The following is a 19,818-nucleotide window of genomic DNA, read 5'->3' as shown; positions in this document are numbered from 1 at the left end:
ACATTGTGAATTTATTCTCCAAATGATAATGGGAATTCGCTCTTAGCTGGGTCTATGTAGGCTTTCCTTGGCGGGTTAGATTAGATGGTATAAGTAGAATAAAAATGGACATGAATGTTGTCCCTTGTTTTGGTGACATTAAGTGTATCATGGATCGAAAAGATATTAAATCGATAACCCATGATAAGTGGGATTATGAAACCCAACTTTAAGCATGAGTTCAAGCCAATCCAAGCCAGCCATTACCCAAATCTCAATCCAAGCCAATCCAAACCAACCCACAAAATATACTATTAAATTTCTCAATCAATAAACTGTTGACTTTTATCAAAGACACAGTAAACAACAAAGTTACCGGCAAGGTTTGAATATTTCCTATTTCTTGAAATAAACTCGATAATAATTTGATTCGATCCAAACTTGACTCTCACAGATATCAATTGACAAGTTAAATTCAATAATTTGAATATACGCCAATCAGGTTGGCTCAGTTAGTAAGGTCTCTATTTTGTGTGTCATCGATTTGTAAATTCCTACGTAAATCTATACCAATATCAGCTGACAATTAGGTGTCACGCGTAAGTTCTCTCAGCTCGAGATTATGGGTATGTCCTGACGCTAAGGATGAGAATAACCAATCTCCCCTAAACTTCTGTCACAAAAAAATAAAATAAAATAAATAAATAAAATCCTTATATTCAATAATCTGATTAATAAACAAAATGATTATGATGAATTAGGCCGATCTGATCCAAATCTAGTCCGTTTACAAGTCTAATCTTGTATTTTGCAATTGGTCGTTTACTACAGTAGTGGAAATGAGTTGTGTCTTTGCATTATAGCGTGCATTTGAACTTTGTCCTAATCTAACATCCAACCACTAATACTATCGTTTTATAAAAATAAAATTAAAAAATAAATAAAAAACTAACGTTTGTCGACAAACGTGTTCTAACGGCACCTCATCCGAACTTGCAAGGATGGCGCTCAATTTCAAACTCGAAGCTTCTACTCTGACCGCCTTATTCCAACACGTCTCTACGTCTGCCATTTTGAATTGAATTGAATCGAATGGAAACTGAAGATTTCTTCATTTTGGTAATTTAAATCGAAGATTTAATACCGAAACCAGGAGATTTCTGTCTTTTGATTTTCTCTTGTGAATTTAATTTCTCTGTAAACCAAAAAAATGCCACCCCTCAGTTTGAAGCTGCACAGCTTGTTCTTCAAGTACCATCTCAGACACCAATTGCACAACCTAACCCAATCAGCGCACCTCCAAAACACAGACCCGAAATTTGGCATCACTTCCCGGCCCGAAGAGCCCGTCGTTCCCGCCAACCCCACTTTCCAAAATGGCGTCGCCACCAAAAACATCCACATCTACCCCAACTCCTCCCTCTCCCTCCGCATCTTCTTACCTGACACCGTCCTCCCCCTCAAAGCACCGAATCCCACGTCACGTGTCCGCGCCCTGTTGTCTCCCTCCCCTGACGGCTCTAACTCGGACGATGGTGTAATGTACAGGGGATATTCTCCCGATCAGTTAGTGGGGAGGCGACACCGGAAGGTTCCGATATTTTTGCAGTTTCACGGAGGTGGGTTTGTGTGCGGGAGCAATGACACGTCGTGGAACGACGCGTTCTGCAGGAGGATGGCGAAGCTGTGTGACGCGATCGTGGTAGCGGTGGGGTATAGGCTGGCGCCGGAGAGTCCGTACCCAGCGGCGTTTGAGGATGGGGTTACGGTGTTGAAGTGGGTAGCGAAGCAGGTCAACTTGGCCTCGGTTCAAAACGGACGGAGTCGTATCTTTGACAGCTTTGGGTCGTCGATGGTTGAGCCATGGTTGGCTGCTCATGGAGATCCATCTAGGTACTTACTGCCTATCAGCCGTATCCGGATTAGTATAATTAGTGTTGGTATATCATATATGCACAAATGGACCCTGTACAAAACTTTCATTGAAATAGATAAATTATGGTTTAGTGCTCCTTTATTATTGTTTAGTATATTCTATTTTTTATTATAAAGTTGATGGTTAAAATTGGAAGAATCACAGAAGGTTTGCAAGAGTTTATGTGGTTCACTCAACAAAATTCAAGTCGTGGGGTATTTAGATCGTATACGTAGAACTAGTGACACTAAAATAACAATGCGATTTATATAGATTAGGGTTTAATGTCTTCTATTATCTAGTTAATTTATGTTTATGCTTTTTAATTAAAATTTGTAACATGTTCTATTTGTGCATAGTTTTTGTGTGTATATTCTTGGATTTTGAACTAACCAGTTAGGGTTCCCAAAATTTAAAGTACATGGATTTGCTTAATGATTAGTGTTTTGATTATGTTCAGCCCTTTTTAGTTTGTATACCTTTTGTATAAATTCAGTAACTAATGAACATTAACATGTTATTTTCTTATCAGAACAGATGTGTACTTCTTGGAGTGAGCTGTGGAGCTAACTTGGCAGACTATGTCGCTCGGAACGCTGTGGAGGCAGGCGACCTCTTGGACCCGATAAAGGTGGTAGCACAAGTACTAATGTACCCCTTTTTCATTGGAAGCAGTCCCACCAGGTCTGAGATTAAGCTAGCAAACTCCTACTTATTCGACAAGGCTACGTGTATGCTAGCATGGAAGCTATTTCTAACAGAGGAAGAGTTTGATCTAGACCATCCCGCCGGCAACCCCCTCATGCCTGCAGGGAGAGGGCCACCCTTAAAGAACATGCCTCCGACACTTACAGTTGTGGCACAGCATGATTGGATGCGCGATCGTGGCATTGCTTACTCTGAAGAATTGAGGAAGGCTAATGTGGATGCACCTCTTTTAGATTACAAGGATACTGTGCACGAGTTTGCTACTCTTGATGTGCTCCTTGAGAAGCCCCAGGCCAAGGCTTGTGCAGAGGATATCACTATATGGGTCAAGAAGTATATATCACTCAGAGGCCATGAGTTTTCTTATTGATTGTGAATATGTGATAAGTTCCGAAGTTGTTCAAATTGAAGCACATATGAACATGCATTTGAACAGCTTCGGGACAACGAAGGAGAACATTTTTTGTGTACAAAATCATGTCACTCCAATTTTTTTAACATATTTTTCATCAGATTAGTTTTGAGATATCTGATCCTTATTGAGCCGTGCATTGCACCCTGCAAACATATTTTGTTTTGTTCTTTTGGAGTTGTTGGCCGCAGTCCATTTAGTTCCAAGATTGTCTCCATACCGGTGGTATATCCTATACATGTTCTCTTGCTCTTATGCATTTTAGACCCTGGATAAACTAATTGTCCACGACAGCATCACCTACGCGGGTCGGCTATTAGCTTAATTGATTAAGAGAATTTACCCCTGCTCGAGCGCTAACTATTCCAGGCCATATGTATTGTTTTAAACCACGTCAGGATCTGGTGGACTTGGTCAAAGGAAGAGGCGAAAAGAATAAGTTCTATAACCGGAAGTAGCATTGGAGAATTCTGTATTTGGGGAAAATTACAGTCACATATGGATAAACCTCCTAAGCTGTGGGCATAGACAAGATAGAAAGCTCCCAAATCTTGGGGAGATCCTTGAAAATGATGGCAATAATGTAAGTTCCTTAATTAGTGATTGGTCTATGCATACGTTGTGCTATGCCTGCTGGAATTAGTAAAGCCTGTTTTATTTATTTTGATACAAGCGATACTCGGGGAGAAAGGAGTCGAACTTGGGACATCAGGTGCAAGACTTAATACTTTTTAGTTTACCATTTAAGTTACAAATCTCTAGCACTAAGACTGCTTTATTAATTTTTACTCACTTTCGTAGACTTATTTTAAATTCTTGGCAACATTGTAATCGTCGTCCGTACAAGAAGGAAGCTTCAACCTACACATCACATAAATACACACGCATTGTATATATATCCCCGCAAGGAGACTCAATTGGTCAAGCTTCTAATACATTAGAAAGCTACACGATGGCATCTGATCTCTATGTGCAACCTGAGTTTTGTGGTAAGAATACATCTAATGAGGTGATTGGCTTTGATCTCAATCTGTCATCCATGTCATGCCTTCCCTACCCTTCTCTTTCGGCTTTGGAGCACGATTCGGCGAACTGGGTGATTCCATTCGTCGACAAAACGAGAAATCATAAGAGGCTAAAACAGGAACATGATGCCAATTCTGGATTCAAAGTGGGTACTGATTACTATAGTTTTTACACTGGCAGTGACAGCAATATGTGTACTAGTGGCTTGACCAGCTTGCCAACAATCCGATTCCGGGATCACATATCAGCGCACACGCGGAGATACTTGGCAGCAGAGGCCATGGAAGAAGCCTTTGCAACCTTAATGAGAGGCAAGGAAGATGAATCCGGAGAAGGAGAAGGAAGTGGAGATGAAATGAAACTAGTCCAACGACTCATTGCTTGTGCCGAGGCTGTGGCTTTTCGTGACACAGCTCATGCATCAGCATTGCTTTTTGAGCTGAGAGCTAATGCGCAGGCCTTCGGGACATCATTCCAGCGAGTATCTTCCTGCTTTGTCCAAGGCCTTGCAGACCGCCTTGCGCTAGTTAAACCACTCGGGGACGGAGGAGTAACAGACCCGAACGTGAAATCAAAGCCTTTTTCAGCAGAGAAGGACGAGGCTTTACACCTTGTTTATGAAATCTGCCCACAGATCCAATTTGGTCATTTCGTAGCGAACGCATCAATATTGGAAGCCTTTGAGGGAGGAAGTTCAGTCCATGTCATAGACTTAGGCATGACCCTAGGCCTCCAGCACGGGTACCAATGGCGGGACTTAATAGACCGTCTAGCCAACCGTCCAGGACAACCCTTGCACCGCCTTCGTATCACAGGAGTTGGTAGCTTTTCCGAACGCCTTCAAGTAATCGGCGACGATCTCAAGCTGCATGCTCAAAGCATGAAAATAAATTTGGACTTTTCAGCAGTGGAGAGCAACTTGGAGAACCTTAAGCCCCAAGATTTCCATTTGGTTGATGGGGAGATTTTGATCATCAATAGCATTCTTCAACTTCATTGCTTGGTAAAAGAGAGCAGAGGGACATTGAACTCAGTTTTACAAACACTTCACGAGCTGTCACCAAAGCTTATGGTTTTGGTTGAGCAGGACACAAGCCACAACGGGCCTTTCTTTCTAGGGAGGTTCATGGAGGCACTGCATAACTACTCCGCCATCTTTGACTCCTTAGACGCAATGCTGCCCAAGTACGACACGAGGAGGGTAAAAATGGAGCAGTTTTATTTTGGGGAGGAGATTAAGAACATCATAAGCTGCGAGGGACCAGCCAGGGTGGAGAGACACGAAAGGGTTGATCAATGGCGCCGTAGGATGAAGCGTGCGGGGTTCCAACCGGCGCCTTTGAGGACGACGGCACAGGCCGTGAAATGGCTAGAAACTAATGCTTGTGAGGGTTACACGGTTGTTGAAGACAAGGGTTGCTTGGTTCTTGGATGGAAATCAAAACCTATCATTGCAACTTCTTGCTGGAAATGATGTTGTCTGTTCCAACAAAACCTTGCCTAACAACAGAAGAATAACGTTTATGAAATTTATCATGTTACTGCCAGATTCTCTAAATACTTGTTGTGGAATTAATCATGTCTATTTTACAACAAAAAGTTCTCTTTTCTTTCAAAGTAAGAGTGATTTTATTTTATTTTTTTGGAAAAGGGGGCTAATTCTAAATTTCTAGTAACCTAAACATAACTATTCATCCCCGTGTAACATTACGGTCTAATAAAGCAACGCTATGTGATAAAAAATTTATTAGAAAACTTCATTTTAATCCTTGGTAAAAATGATTTTTAGATTAAAAATATGAGTAAGGTCAAAATCTAATTTTAGTCCCTTGATGCATTAATAACCTAATTTATTAATTACATTTTGATTTTTTAATTATTTCTCTTTTTCTTCCTAATTTTAATGTATTAATTTTATTTCATTTTCATTTTATTTATCATAATATATTTTGTTGTTAACATTTAGATAACCTAATTTTTGTTATACAATAAATTTCGATATACTTTGTCTTCTTTATTTAGATATATTAAATTCATTATAATACATTTCGGTAAGACATTAAATAAAGTACACATTGATTGTTTTGAATTAAGAACACATCAATGAACTATAATTAATATGCAATATATTTTAAATTTCAGTTTTCTTGAAAGATTAAAGTTAAAAAACATAATATATATTATTGTACGTGAACGCTACTAGTGAAGTCATTTATTGTAAGTGTGAGATGATTGTTTGAGGCTATGACGCAAACACATGTCTCCAATGGACCATTGTGGCAAAATAGACGGCCAACAATACATAGCCATCAGCAGCTCCATCGTGATCTGCCACGTGTACGGCTGGCGTGTAACAGTTCCCATTCCAAGCTACTCTCTGGTATATCTCACCAAAAATTCCGTTCTCTCGTACAAAATAACGACGTGTGGATAAGAGTCCCTCCTCGGATAGTCCCAACGGGCTTCCTTTTCTGGCTCACACACTGAGAAATCCAGGACTCTGCGAAAACCCAAGTGAAAAATGGAGGTGGGTTTGTCTCTAAACGCAGCGGTTCGGCTTCCGTTGTCAAGCTCGAGGACCCACGAAGATGGTCTGGTCAGGCACTCATTGGTTTCCACAAAGACGACGACTCAGAAAGCGGCTGAGCAAAGGCAGGTCCGCCGCGCGCTGGTGGTTGAATCAAAGGGCAAAAGGGGAATGATGGCCCGCCAGTTTCAACCCAAGAAGCCTCCGCCTCCTGCCATGCCCAAGATTGAAGACGACGGCAACCCTCGTTTCGTCGTCTTTATCCGAATGGCCAATGTTTGTTCTCTCTCTCCCCGTCTCCCCCTGGCTCTCTCTCCTCTGTTTCTTTTAATTTACAAGTTTGTTGCTTGGACAGGTTTACCTATGGTACCCACTTAGTGTGATATCAGGTGGTACAACGGCTAAAATCATGATTGCCGCAAAAGATAACTTTCTGGGGAAATATATATACAAAGATACACTTGCTAGAAATCTTGCTGCAGTTATTTACAGAGTGAGTTTTGTTCTTTGTTATTAAATTTATAATCTAGTTGCATATAATTTGTTACTTGCTCAATCTAAATATACTTTTTCCATGCTTGTTGCGGCTTATTAAACAAGCTGTTTTTGTGTTCATGTCAAGAGAGTCCAACATTTCTGTGTCCATACAGATTACAGGCAAGCTCGGATGCTTCTCTGTAATCTGTATGGACACAGAAATGTTAATTAATCGCGGTTTAGGTATATGTTGATTAATCGAGGGTTAGGGACATGTTGATTAATCCTTGTGGCGGAGATGGTCCAACATTGTTGATTAATTGCGGCTTAGGGACATGATCTGCTTTTCTAGTAACCAAATGCGAATTGTATGGTGGTTAAACATTTTTCGAGCGGCTTTATTCTCTCGTTGCTGGATGTTCTGCTTTTACGTTTAGTAACCAAATGCGTTTTGTATGGTGATTAAAACATTTTTCGCAAGCGGCTTCATATTCTCAATTGTATAAATGCTTGTTTCGTTTTCATTTCAACAGGATGAGAAGGAAATACAGAAGACAGCATTTAAGCAGTACCGAGTTTTGCGGTCAGCTACTGATTTTAGATATGGCTACAAAATTGTCGTAATGCTCTTATAACCTCTACATTAAGTAAAAGTTCATTTGTAGATGATTTTACTCTCTTCTCACCACTAAAATGCTTAAAACTGTTCGGTGCCTAAGTCTGTTCTGTGGCAATCGTGTAGGAAAACGGTAATATGAGAGCAGCACTTTCTACCTCGGATGTAATTGAGGTAATTCGCCTACTCCATCGTCTTTTTCATGAGATTATAAGGTATTACCGTATTAGACATTCAGCCGATCACATGCTTCATGGCCTGAAGAACTAGAGAGCTCCGTTTCTTCTGATAGGAAATTTGGTGGTATCTAGACACTACAGTTGAAATCAAATCTTCTGTTCTATAAGCTTGTTTGATTACCTTCTGCTCTAATATCGTTTGCGATTCTGAACTCAATTTTCAGCTACCAACAAAAGACAAGCTCAAAACCACATTTGACAAAGTGAAGGATTTTTTTGGGGATGCAAAGGAATCTTTTGGCAAGCTGACAACACTAAACTTATCCGAGTCTGAAGAATCAGAAGGAAAAACCGAAGAACAGGGAAAGTGAGTCATATGCACATGATACAATTGCTAAGTTTTTGGTTTCTCAACTGTAGTTGTCGAAAGGCTTTCTTGTTACTGTCAGGCAACATTCGAACCTAAGGCTTCCCGGATCAATCCCATTCCCCCTCACATAGCGAAAACAACGATTACCAATCACTTTACATGCCTAATTAATGGTTCCTTCCTTCTAACAGGGTAAAGAGCTGAAGGTGGCAGAGGCATTTGCTTGATATGGTGCAGAGGCCACAGACTCTTTGAGAGTTAATGCTCACTCCGCTGCATGCTCCTTTCACGAAAGGTCGTTTAGGATTCTACACAGGGTTTTGGTCATAGATCTCTATGTCAATTAAACAGAATTATGTCTTTGCCAGTATACATTTATTTAGCCTATTCCACACTTATATCTGGCATTCTTAAGTAAACGTACTCGCAACAAGTTGGTTCTTTGGAAATTCGCGCTGATACACGTAAAAGAACCTAATTGCGGGCTAAACCGGATATTAAGATGCAAGTGGTAGATTGCCCTAATGGATATTGTCTTCCTTTCTAATTTACTTTGGGTTCAAACTCTCCCCTTTTCCTTAATGTAGTTTAGTACATAGTATTGTTTGTAATAAAAGAGCACTTAAATGTTAAATGATCCTTGTGTTTTAGCCTTCCTACCAACATGGTCCCTGTGTTTTCAATTCTGTCAATTTAATCCTTGTTTTTAACTTAGTTAGTCAATGTGCTTCTTTTTCCATGTTTCAAATTGATTAAAAAAAAGAATAAAATTAAAAAATTAAAAAAACTATAAAAGACGTCTACTACTTTTCCTATAATCTCAGCCACCACCACCATCATCGAATCCATCCAAAGCCAACAACCACCATGGATAGCCCCATAACCACCCATCCAATCTCTTTCTGAAAAAATTTGACCCCCACGGTCTCTGACCTACCATCGAATTCTGCGTCATTTCTCTAACGATACATCGACGTTGTGTTGCTATCCACTCCCATGCACCAGTGTTAATCCCATACAACCCTAATTTGAGTCATCTCCGCATCCACCACCTTCGTAGCATCGATCTACAGCCCTTCCCCTGCTGTGGATCTCCCTCCTCCACTGCACGTTCGTGGTTGGAGATGTTGCCTTGAGTTTTTAATCTGAACTTTTATTTTACTTTATTTTTTAGTTTTACATTGAGTTTTCATATTTCTTAAATAAATAGGTTTTTTAATAATTTAAAATGAAATATTTAACAGTAAATTAACAGAATTGATCAAATTGGCTAATGGTTTAAAACATAAGGACTAAATCAACCAGATTGAAAACACGAGGACTAAATTAATCAAACATGTAAAGACAAGGGTTATTTTGACATTTAAGCCTAAAAAAATTTTAAAAAAAATTCGTAAGATCATAATAATTAGCATCGTACAAATACGTGGATTACATTTATGCGGATTTCTAACAAATTAAGAAGTGGTTTAACTTCTATTTCTCCTTTTGCTGATTTTTCTTGGGCTATTCTTTGCGATCGTTTTTCCTCAACCATGTATACAACTGAAAAGTCTAAACCCGGCGCCGATCGCGACCGGATATTACCTCACTTGTTCTGTTTTATAAGCTTGTCTTATTCCTACATACCATTGAGTTCAAACATATCTCCCCCTCCGGCAGAGCACCGGAATTCACCGTCGACGATGCTTCTCTTGCCCAATTCAGTTACACCAAATCCAATTACACGCTCGCCTACAACCTTGCCCTCAACATCTCCATTAGAAATCCCAACAAACGCTCCGGCCTCGAGTACCTTGGCATCCAAGTCATTGCATACTATCAAGACAAGAGGTTTGCTCTGGTGACTTTGGTCAATAGTTCCACACGATGTCACCAAGGCCTCAAGAACACCACCGTTTTGCAGAACGTACTTGTTCAAGGGTACATGAAATTGCTGTTGTTTGAGGAAAGCTGATGAGACAACTTCCAAGTTTAGGTCTGAGGCCACGGCCGGAGTTTACATGATCGACGTGCTGCTTGCTTTTCAGGAAGTGAAACTGATCAACATTAGGTTTAATACTAATGGAACACCTGTGAGTGATTTCAACACTACAAAGTGCTCAAGATTTTACCGTGATGCGGCAGATCAACGCTTTTAATTTTTCAACCAGCTGAGTTGCTGGCTATTTGTTAATTAGATGATATATGTTACTTTCTGAGGAATGAATTTATAAAGGAATTCGTACGGGTTTTTATGAAAGTTTTCTGAAACTTTGTTGTGGTATACCCGAACCCCAAAACCCTAAACCCTAAACCTAGAGAAACAACAGAGAAGAAACATGGTATCGACTGCCAGTAAAGGTTAACACGAATTCTTCGATCCTAATCTCTTCCGCTCCTTAATTTCTTGGGATGCTTGCAAGACTACAAACAAACTGCACCATAGAATCATAGATAACTAGTTTAAGATCGATGTTAATTTCAATTTTCAAACTTGCGCTTTTGCTTGTTATAAAACATTGTCAATTTTGAAACTTATGATGATGATGATCGTCTTTCCTCACATCAAGTACTGTAGCAACCTCCTCTGGCATCGGGACAAGTGGACAACAGTTTTTTCATGACCTAGCGGTGAAAGGATAGGTGAAACCATTTCTAAAAGTTCTCCCTTTTAGGTCAATTTCTTTGCTTTGCAGCTCTTATAATTTCCGAATATTGATGATTTTTTAAGTACATACGATTTCTCCAGTTGCATCTAGTTTTATTATGTAGAATTAGTTTTGTGGATTTTAATTTAGTTTCAGATTCCATGGTTGTAAAATGAACAAAACGCGTCGCTGAACTTCAGGGTCTTCCAATACAGGTTGTGAGAACCCAAATAGTGTGTTTGTCCATGGCCTTTACTCGGTTGCAGCTGAGCATGGTATGTTTATGCATCGCAATTTCTCAAACGTAAAGCCTTTCGCTTCGCCTGGAAATTCCTGAAGGACAAGTGGATCTGCCTCCATTTTTCAAAGACATTCTTTTCTTGGTGAAAGTGCTGAAGAGGTGCCCACAGATCCTGTGTCCGATCCCATAAAATTATTCAAAGGACAGCTGATAATTACCGTTCTTTGGACGAGGGTTTTGTTCTTCCCTGCTTCAACATATTCGTATATAAACAACGGTTTAGTATATCATGTTCCTATACAACGGTGGTTTAGTATCTTTTGTTTGTTCAGTATCCCTTCAGTTCTGTTTTTCATTAAAAGTTTGTAACTAATTCTATTTACGAAATTTTCCCAAACAGTACCCCTTCAATTCTGTTTTTTACTATAAATTTGTAACCTGTTCTATTTGCGGTTAATTCCCCCGAACATTAATTGACCTGGTCTGCTCTTGCACAAGCTGGCCTACAGTCATCTAGTCTGCTTGTTGGTACTGATTTCACAAACAGCAATGAGTGGACATGTTCAGTCTTATATTAGTTATAAGAAATTCTTCGGTCACATGACGTCATTTTAAGGAATGCAATATACTTAAGCTTTGTTTCAGGTTCAAGAAGTTCGAGGTCATTTAACTGGAAAAGCATCCAGCGTATTGGAAAAGTAATATTATTCATATCATATTTTTATATTATATTTTCATACTATTTTAAATGATATTTAACGTGAACAATCTTATTATTTGAATTAATCAGATTTTTAAATTTAATTTATTATTTAATAAATTAATAATTAAAAAAAATTAATTAATTAAATAATAATTATGATATACGATAACTAATTTAAATGATATAACTATCTATATCAAATACTATCTAAAATAATATAAAAATATATTATAAAAACATAATATGAATAGCACTGCTCTTCGAAATGCTCAAAATCCCTATGAACAAGCGATCTCAATTAACCGGAAAGTCATGGAAGCCTTTGAACAAGGAAAAGAAAGAGGCCATGCATGGCATCACTCAACAAACGTTGATGTTCAAAATCTTGGAAGTCATGGACGCCTTTGGAATAGTAATGTATAAGACCCCATCTTTAACCTCAGCTTTAATCTTCTCAAACTGAATATTCTCCGGCAACGCTATTCTACTGCTGTACCTTCCATAGCTCTTGGCTGACCACTCCTCCCCATTTTCTTCCACCACCGCCCCATTTTGCGTCTTCTTGACAGCCTTCTCGGCCTTCACAACCAGCATTTTCTCCTCCACCCACACCTTCACGTCCTCTTTTGTCATCCCGGGCATGTCGAATCTCATCTTGTAAGCATCCTCACCTTCTTTGATCTCCCACGGCGTCCTTCCCCTGCTGTACCCGCCCGTCTCGCTCGGGACTGGAGTCCTGTACCCGCCGGAGTAGGCAAACGGGTCCTCCATCAGACCCTCCATCGTCTCCATCATCTGCTGCACCGTCTTGGCCGTTGGAAACCGGTCCCACAACCCTGCCAAATTTCAATTTTGTTTCTTAAACTATTCAAATCTAGGACATGTTTGAGACCGTGTTTCTGAAAGTGCTAAAAGGGTCACCAAAAAGAATTTGACCAAAAAGAATTTGACTCAACGTGTTTCCAATGAAAACATTACTAGCAGAAGCGCTTAGGAACAACCCAAGCAGTCCTAAAGCTTCAAAGTTAAAACTTTGAAGTGGGAATTCGAACTTACCGATGGGCGGCGCTGGGGCAGCTCTCTTTCTAGGCTGGGCCTGCTGTTGTTGGAGCTTGGTGGCCCTCTGCAAGTGGTCAAGGTTGTCTCTTGCATCTCCTGCCATGGCCTTAAGGCTGTTCTTACTACTGTGGCTAAAACATCCGCCACCATTAATTGGTTTTGAGAAAACAGGGTATCGCACATTTTTGGTTTTCACAGATGACAGTGGGAAAAAGGGGCTGACATTGGATACGGCCTGAGACATTTTGGTACTCTCAAATGTTGGGTTTCGTTTATTGGTCAAGATATTAATGGAGTTGTAGGGACCTGTTTGGTAGTTAAGAAATCTAGATAAGAAAGTGAAGGGAATGGAATGAAACTTGAGGAGAGCGTCCAGGTTTTCCAATATTTAAAGGAAAGTGTAGACATTTCTGGAACAAGATGGAAGGAGGAAGACGCATTCAGAAGCAGACAGTTCTGGAGAAGTCCAGAAATGTTCACTGGATAAGGAAAGATCTGAGAGAGACTCGGTGGCGAATAAGAAACGGCATCGTTTGGAAAATAGGCAATTTGGCATTTATTGGTTTACGTTTTTAAACTCGGGCCATCTCCAACTATGGTTGGTCAGAGAACTCGTTTTAGCCTTTTATCCTTCAAGATATTAATATTGTAATGTACACTACATGACCATATTTGCCTTCATCTCCAACCGAGGACCAAAGGACTATAGGGCTCGTTTTAACCCTATCACAAAAAATCGTTTTCAACCGAAGGCTAAAGGATCATAGGATCAAACATAATTTATTATTTAAATTTAAAAACTACAGCAACTTAAATTTATGTTGTATAATTTTTATGTTGATTAATGTTATTTAATGTTTTTTCATATTGTTTAATGTTGTTTCATGTTACTTAATTTAATTTAATGTTGTATAATGGCTTAAGAAGTTATAGGAAAAAAATAGAATTTAAAAAAAAATATATAAAACAAATTTTGTAAAATAGAAGTTATAGGAAAAAAAATGAATTTAAAAAAAAATATGAAACAAATTTTGTAAAATATAAGTTATAGGAAAAAAAATTGAATTTAAAAAAAATATGAAACAAATTTTGTAAAATAGAAGTGATAGGAAGTTATAGAAAAAAAATAGAATTTAAAAATAGAAGTTATAGGGAAAAAAAATTTGTAAATCAAAATAAATAAATAAAAACTGTAAAAAAAAAAATTTCAAAAATAATGGCTAGTTGACGTCAGCTAGCCGTTGTATTCAAAATTTTCCCAACTATTCGTGTTGGTTCTAACCGACACTATTGTTCTTATTCTTGTCGATTATATTTGATAGTTTTAAGCAAATTTTTGGCCAGCCCGAGGCTAGCTGGCTGGCTGGAAGGGGCTAGCCATTTGACCCTTTCAGATTCCATGGGGCCATGAGCTCTCTGGCCTAGCCCTTAGTTGGAAACGATTTTCGGACTATTTTCAGCCTTCTGAACCCTTCGGTTGGAGATGACTTTACAATACTCGCGGGAACCTCATTCTGCTAAGACCTGTTTTAATGAATAAAAGCAAGCTTTGCATGCCAAAGGAAAGGAAGATACTAAAATCTAGGGTGGTGCTATCGACACATTTATTTTACTTTTCACACATTTTTTGTTAATTTTTGTCATTTAATCTTCTTCAATTCGTTCGATTCGACAGCCAGAAGAACGTGTGTGGAAGGTAAAAATAGATGTGTGGATAGCACCACCCTAAAAGAAAAGTGTTAAATAAATTTCCCAACAAAAATTCTATGTCATTTATGTTGTTAACTAGACCCCGTTTGTTGATCACATTGTCGAACACTTCTTGAGGAGTAATGTTATTCATACTATCTTTTTTATACCATATTTATTTACAACCTTAGATGGCATCTGATGTAAACAACCACATCATTTGAAAAATTTGCAAAACCCGAGAAATGAAGGAAAAAGACTCCTTGTATACCACAATCATTATTTAATTAACTAGTTTTTCTTAATTATTAGTTTATTAAATAATGAACTAAATTTAAAAATCTAATTAATTCAAATGGAGTGGCTGTCCACATCAAATGTCATCTAAAGTGGTATAAAAATGTGGTACAAAAACATGGTATGAATATCATTATTGTTTCTTGAGTACACGTAACCATGTAAGTCTCACGCATATCAACGGGTACACCTCTATTTTGAGAAGTGATTAGTAAATGTGATACAAATAACATCATCATTTTAAACCAACATTTACATGAAAGGATGAACATATATAATTGCATCCAATGCATGGGAAAGGTCTTCCCCTTGCGATTAGCGTGGTTTCACTGTACAAATTTTATAATCATAATCGTTCATTTTCATAATCATCATTTAAAGTCATATTTACAACAATAAAAAATCAATCAAACCACAAAATGTTTAATCATCTCTACGTAACAAAATAATGAACGGTTTATATGGTACCAGAATTTTCAATTTTTTCAGTACATGTCAATTATCAAACGATATATGGTTTGATTTACAGTTTGTTACAGTAAAGTGTCATTTTACTCATTAGTTCGATTCATTTTTCATACGAGTTAGTACTATCTACGATTGAAGAAAAAATGCAAACAACATGCGTCGTTTATCTACATTAGTTAATAACTTAAAGTGTTAAATTCTCTCCATAATTGAAATTTAAAAAAGTGTTTGGGAAAATAAAATAAAAGGGTCGACGCAACATGCACAGGATCCATGGCTCAAACTTTCTGCAGACGAAGGATCCGTGGCTCAAACTCTCCCATCATTAACAAAAAGAGGAACTTTTATTTGGTCAATCAACAAAAAAGGAACTAGTCGTTGGAAATAAAGTTTTAATCTTCCAAACAATGGGTCCCATTTCACACTCCAGTATATGAACGTTGAGGCCCTTGATCCAATTTAACGAATAAATAATAAATAAATTTCCAAGAAAAAAAAAAAAAAAAAAAAAAAGGAGAGACGTCTCCATCTCCATCTCCATCTCCATCTCCAACTCCATCTAAGAAAATCAACAAGGAAACTAGAAACCCAAGCTTTAAAGGCAAACAAAACCCCACGCTCCCCTTCTCTCTCTCTCTAAAAAAGCTTCCTTTTTTCTGCACATTTTTTGGGGTTAAAAATTGTAAAACCAAACATGGAATGGACCCAATAAGGCGCCTTTCTTGAATTGCAATTCACAATTCAAATTTCTAGCCATATAAACGACCCCAATTGGAAGGATTTTCCCAGAGAAAGCAAGAACACTGAAATGGGTGAATCGGCCTGCCTGATGAGATCATTATACGACCCTTCTGAGTGTTCCACTGAAGTCAAAGAGGTCAGTCGTCCTTCTGCGGATTCTCCCATTTCTTTGACTCTTGAAGTCTTTCGATTCATGGGTTTTTCTTGTTTTCTCGAAAGCTTTAATGGGTCTTGATCCGATTGGTTTGTTTTAATCGCATTGTGGTTTGTTTGGCTGCTGAGAAATAGTGGGAAAATGAATACTTTGGTTAATGTGGTGTGGATTAAGATGGTTTTGTTAGAGCTATTCCGTTTGTTATTTTTAGGGGATAAAGTGCGCGTAGTGTTGTATTAGGCGGTTTTCCAATGGATGTCTTCAGTTCTTGGTTCGTTTGGTTTGTTCCTTATCTTGCGTTATTATAGTGAAAGAGAGGAGAGGGAGTGAGAGAGAGGAGAGAGAGAGAGACTTTTAACCAGTTTCGTTTTCATGTTAAAGTTCTTTAGCTTGCATAATCCTGCATCACATTCTTTTGGGATTACATTAACGCAGTGAGCTTATTCATGGTGATTTAAATGATATGGGTATCTCTCTAGTTTCTTGTTGGAATTATTGAATTTTGTGTTTGGATGGACTTGTATGATTTGGTTACATTTTTACGAGTAGGATTTTGGAATTCACTGAGGAAATTGAGATGTGCTTTGCATTGCAGGGTGACCCCCTTCGTTGCCTAGGAGAATCGATCTCCTTCGGTAGGTATATGTCAGAACCTCTTGCTTGGGAGAAATGGTCAGCATTTTCCCACAATCGATACTTAGAAGAAGTCGAGAAGTTCTCCAAGCCCGGCTCAGTTGCTCAGAAGAAGGCTTATTTTGAAGCTCACTACAAGAAAAAAGCTGCCGAGAAAGCAGCAGCCTTGCTTGAGGTGACAAATGCTGGTGCTTGTAATGTTACAGCATCATCGGTAACTATGTACGGAAATTGTGAGAGCTCCTCCATGGACATGGAATCGACAAATGGAGGGAGCCAGATGGTTGTTGATAAAGAACGGGAAAATGTTGCTCCAAATTCTGATGTAGAAGTATACTCGGCTGATGTGAATAGCCATAATCAAAATGTTGAAGGGAATCAATTGGATATCGCCAAGGTGGAGGGAGCAGAAGCGGTGATTGAAGAAAGTGTTAATTTGGAAAATTCTATTCACGTTGAAATATCGAACCAGTTTGAAAATGGCAAAGACCAAAATGAGATTGTTGGCACCCTAGAAGAGAAGATGCCAAATACGGTAAATTGTTGGGCTTTGACCTGTTTTTAAGTAAGTTGCAATTGCTTGACCACTTTTTCTCACCACACTAACTGTTGCCATCTCACAGATCCTCCAGGAAGCTTCCGGTGAGGAGAATCTTGCTTCAATGAGCAAGAAAAGATTGATGAACTCTTCCCCAAGGTTATCCACAAAAGGTAGAGCACCCAAGGTACCACCGTCTCCTGCCAAACAAGCAATTCGTGTGCAAACCATAAACAGGAAAAATGCCACTCAAATGGGTAAGAAGGTTTCATCAGACTTAGTTGACAAGAGGAGTTTGACTGCAAAATCTCTCCACATGTCAATGCATTTCACTTCTCATGGGGGCGAAAATGAAGCCAGTAAAAGAACTTCACCAGTTGTTGAGAAGACCAGAAATTCGAGAAGTAATACAACTAAACTTGATATCTCCATAAATAATCCGGCTTCTCATCGACGAACTGCTATTAGGGTACGAATTCTTACCATTTAATCTTATTATTTATTCTTCATTCATTTGATTTGTGTCTAATGTGACACCTAGTTTTATTTGCCAACTTCAGGCATCTGTTGGCGGGGTATTAGTGCAGTCTTCAGTAGACCCATGGTCCAAAGATAGAAGGTATTCTGCTTTCTACTCACATGTTCGCGAATGGCTCAGTCCATTACATACTCGCTTACGATTGTGCTATTTATACATGCATTGAGTACTTTAACTTTGCGATCAATTATATTGCATCCAGGGCAAAAACATTACTGAATAAGTCAGTAGCTGGACCAATTGGAGATGGGAAATGGATATCCTCCTCAAAAGAGTAAGGACTTTGCTACCGACATGGCTATATGTTTTATTTATTTCCATTTTATTTTTCAGGAACTAATAACTCTTTTTCTGTTATTTTTTTAATTACTTAACAAACTCTATGAACTTGTATTTGTATAATGTTGTAGATTATTGGACTAAAATAGTTAGTGGACTAGATTTAAAAGGAACTACCAATGCTTTCATAACTTATGGTTATGGATTATTCTTAATAACTGATTGTTTGGCAGTCAATCTTCTACTGCAAATGGAAGTAAACCACGACCCCCTATTGTATCATGTCCTTTTAGATTGAAGAGTGAAGAAAGAGCAGAAAAGCGTAAAGAGGCAAGACTCGATCGATTATCATATTTTTAGTTCCTTCCTTATCGTACCATGGTTCATTAAGTATTTGTGTGTTTCTTTGCTAAGAGAAATTTCTTTTTCTTTTCCTGCACCAGTTCTATCAGAGGCTGGAAGAGAAGAAAAATGCCAAGGAGGCTGAACATAAGCTGCTGCAACTGAGATCTAATAAAAGGGTTAGTTTCTTATGAAAATCTTGGTATTTTCGACACAATAACTTTCCTTTGATCTATGCATTTAGATAAGGGGTTTCTTCTCATTCGAGTTTTGCTAACAGAGCAAGGCGTATAAAACATGTGTGACGGGGCAATGCGAGTTGAATCCTGTAATGTTCTATATCCTTGTATTGTTATCAAACCATTTATAAGTATACTTAAAAGAAAGAAAATGTTATGCAGGAAAAAGCAGTGGGTGATGTTAATAAACTACACCAGAGCACTGCCTTAAAAGCGAAACAAAACCAAGATCTGTCCTCAGGACTACAATTGCCAAGTAATCACTTGAACAAGGTACACACATTTTCTTCCGAACTCTGTATATGTATTAGAGCATGCACTGAATGCTTTCAGTAGTCTTTGGAAAGTTTCTACCGCAATTTTAGTTTCTGAGGCGACGAAGACTTCTACTCTCCCCTCGGAACCTTTTCCATTTTATCCCTCTAAATGTATTCTTTTTTATTAATGGTGGACATATATTTCTTGCAGATTCCTATGTCACAGTCTCGGTCACCCAAACTTGGGAGGCACTCTACTGTCATCAAAATTCTGGACTCAAGTTCTCGACCTTTTGTCAATTCTCACAGCTCCAAGTGTGTCACACAAAAATACAATTTGAGCACAAATCGAATGGTGCCTTCTCTTTCAAAGAAGAATGCTCACGAGAATTCTCCTCCCAATATCCTGAGTTGAGGGTGTCTAGCTTAGGGATATGCATGGAGATTGATTGACTCAGCCGGTTGACACCCTCTGAACGAAAAGAAAAAGAAAAAGAAAAGGCCGGTTACCACCCAGAAGGGCCACAACTACTTTCTGTAATACGAAATATGGGGAAAGAAAATTAGTATGCGAGGATAGTATGGTTTTCTTTCGGGGAACGGGGCATTTTGCTGAGGTCTTTCTGTTAGAAGTGAAATTTTGTAGGGTTTATCTTTCATTTCTACGTTGCTTCTTTTGTTCTTTTGGGTGGCTGTAAATAGATCAATATACAAAAGTTAGGAATGATTACGTATATTGGTTGCTCCATGTAGACAGCTTCTTCTTTCTTCTCCTTTCCGAATTATTTCTCTATATTTTTT

The 19,818-nt window shown here is 38.5% G+C and overlaps 5 protein-coding genes across 6 annotated transcripts; 4 read left to right on the top strand and 1 right to left on the bottom strand.

Annotated features, from left to right (window-relative positions):
- Positions 1–979: 979 nt before the first annotated feature.
- LOC125471353 (probable carboxylesterase 11) lies at positions 980–3,128 on the top strand. Its single transcript, XM_048571672.1, has 2 exons — positions 980–1,872; positions 2,432–3,128. The coding sequence occupies exons 1-2, from the start codon at positions 1,190–1,192 to the stop codon at positions 2,970–2,972; spliced, it is 1,224 nt and encodes a 407-aa protein (XP_048427629.1). The 5' UTR covers positions 980–1,189; the 3' UTR covers positions 2,973–3,128.
- Positions 3,129–3,750: 622 nt separating this feature from the next.
- LOC125471279 (GRAS family protein RAD1-like) lies at positions 3,751–5,514 on the top strand. Its single transcript, XM_048571533.1, has one exon. The coding sequence runs from the start codon at positions 3,967–3,969 to the stop codon at positions 5,512–5,514; it is 1,548 nt and encodes a 515-aa protein (XP_048427490.1). The 5' UTR covers positions 3,751–3,966.
- A 934-nt stretch (positions 5,515–6,448) lies between these two features.
- LOC103949875 (protein HHL1, chloroplastic) lies at positions 6,449–8,859 on the top strand. The gene is made up of 6 exons (XM_048571475.1): positions 6,449–6,843; positions 6,923–7,060; positions 7,578–7,664; positions 7,787–7,834; positions 8,064–8,206; positions 8,401–8,859. The coding sequence occupies exons 1-6, from the start codon at positions 6,562–6,564 to the stop codon at positions 8,411–8,413; spliced, it is 711 nt and encodes a 236-aa protein (XP_048427432.1). The 5' UTR covers positions 6,449–6,561; the 3' UTR covers positions 8,414–8,859.
- Positions 8,860–12,042: 3,183 nt separating this feature from the next.
- LOC125471578 (small heat shock protein, chloroplastic-like) lies at positions 12,043–13,327 on the bottom strand. Its single transcript, XM_048572169.1, has 2 exons — positions 12,840–13,327; positions 12,043–12,619 (listed from the first exon to the last, which is right to left on the bottom strand). Exons 1-2 carry the CDS (start codon positions 13,084–13,086, stop codon positions 12,144–12,146), a joined length of 723 nt encoding a protein of 240 aa, XP_048428126.1. The 5' UTR covers positions 13,087–13,327; the 3' UTR covers positions 12,043–12,143.
- Positions 13,328–15,452: 2,125 nt separating this feature from the next.
- On the top strand, positions 15,453–19,765 carry LOC125471662 (protein WVD2-like 7). 2 transcript variants are annotated; one of them, XM_048572348.1, is made up of 10 exons: positions 15,453–16,173; positions 16,787–17,359; positions 17,448–17,831; positions 17,923–17,981; positions 18,103–18,174; positions 18,413–18,509; positions 18,623–18,700; positions 18,802–18,849; positions 18,923–19,033; positions 19,229–19,765. In XM_048572348.1, exons 1-10 carry the CDS (start codon positions 16,105–16,107, stop codon positions 19,430–19,432), a joined length of 1,695 nt encoding a protein of 564 aa, XP_048428305.1. In that variant the 5' UTR covers positions 15,453–16,104; the 3' UTR covers positions 19,433–19,765. The 2 variants fall into 2 exon arrangements, with proteins under 2 accessions (XP_048428305.1, XP_048428306.1); XM_048572349.1 differs by lacking the exon at positions 18,802–18,849 and having other exon boundaries at positions 15,456–16,173.
- The last annotated feature ends 53 nt before the right edge of the window (positions 19,766–19,818 follow it).

The sequence above is a fragment of a genome, unplaced genomic scaffold (assembly GCF_019419815.1).
Source record: "Pyrus x bretschneideri cultivar Hongxiangsu unplaced genomic scaffold, Pyrus_bretschneideri_v1 Contig6, whole genome shotgun sequence".
Classification (NCBI taxonomy): Eukaryota; Viridiplantae; Streptophyta; class Magnoliopsida; order Rosales; family Rosaceae; genus Pyrus; species Pyrus x bretschneideri.
Note: the sequence above shows the minus strand (reverse complement) of the source record. Positions and strands in the feature narration are given on the sequence as shown.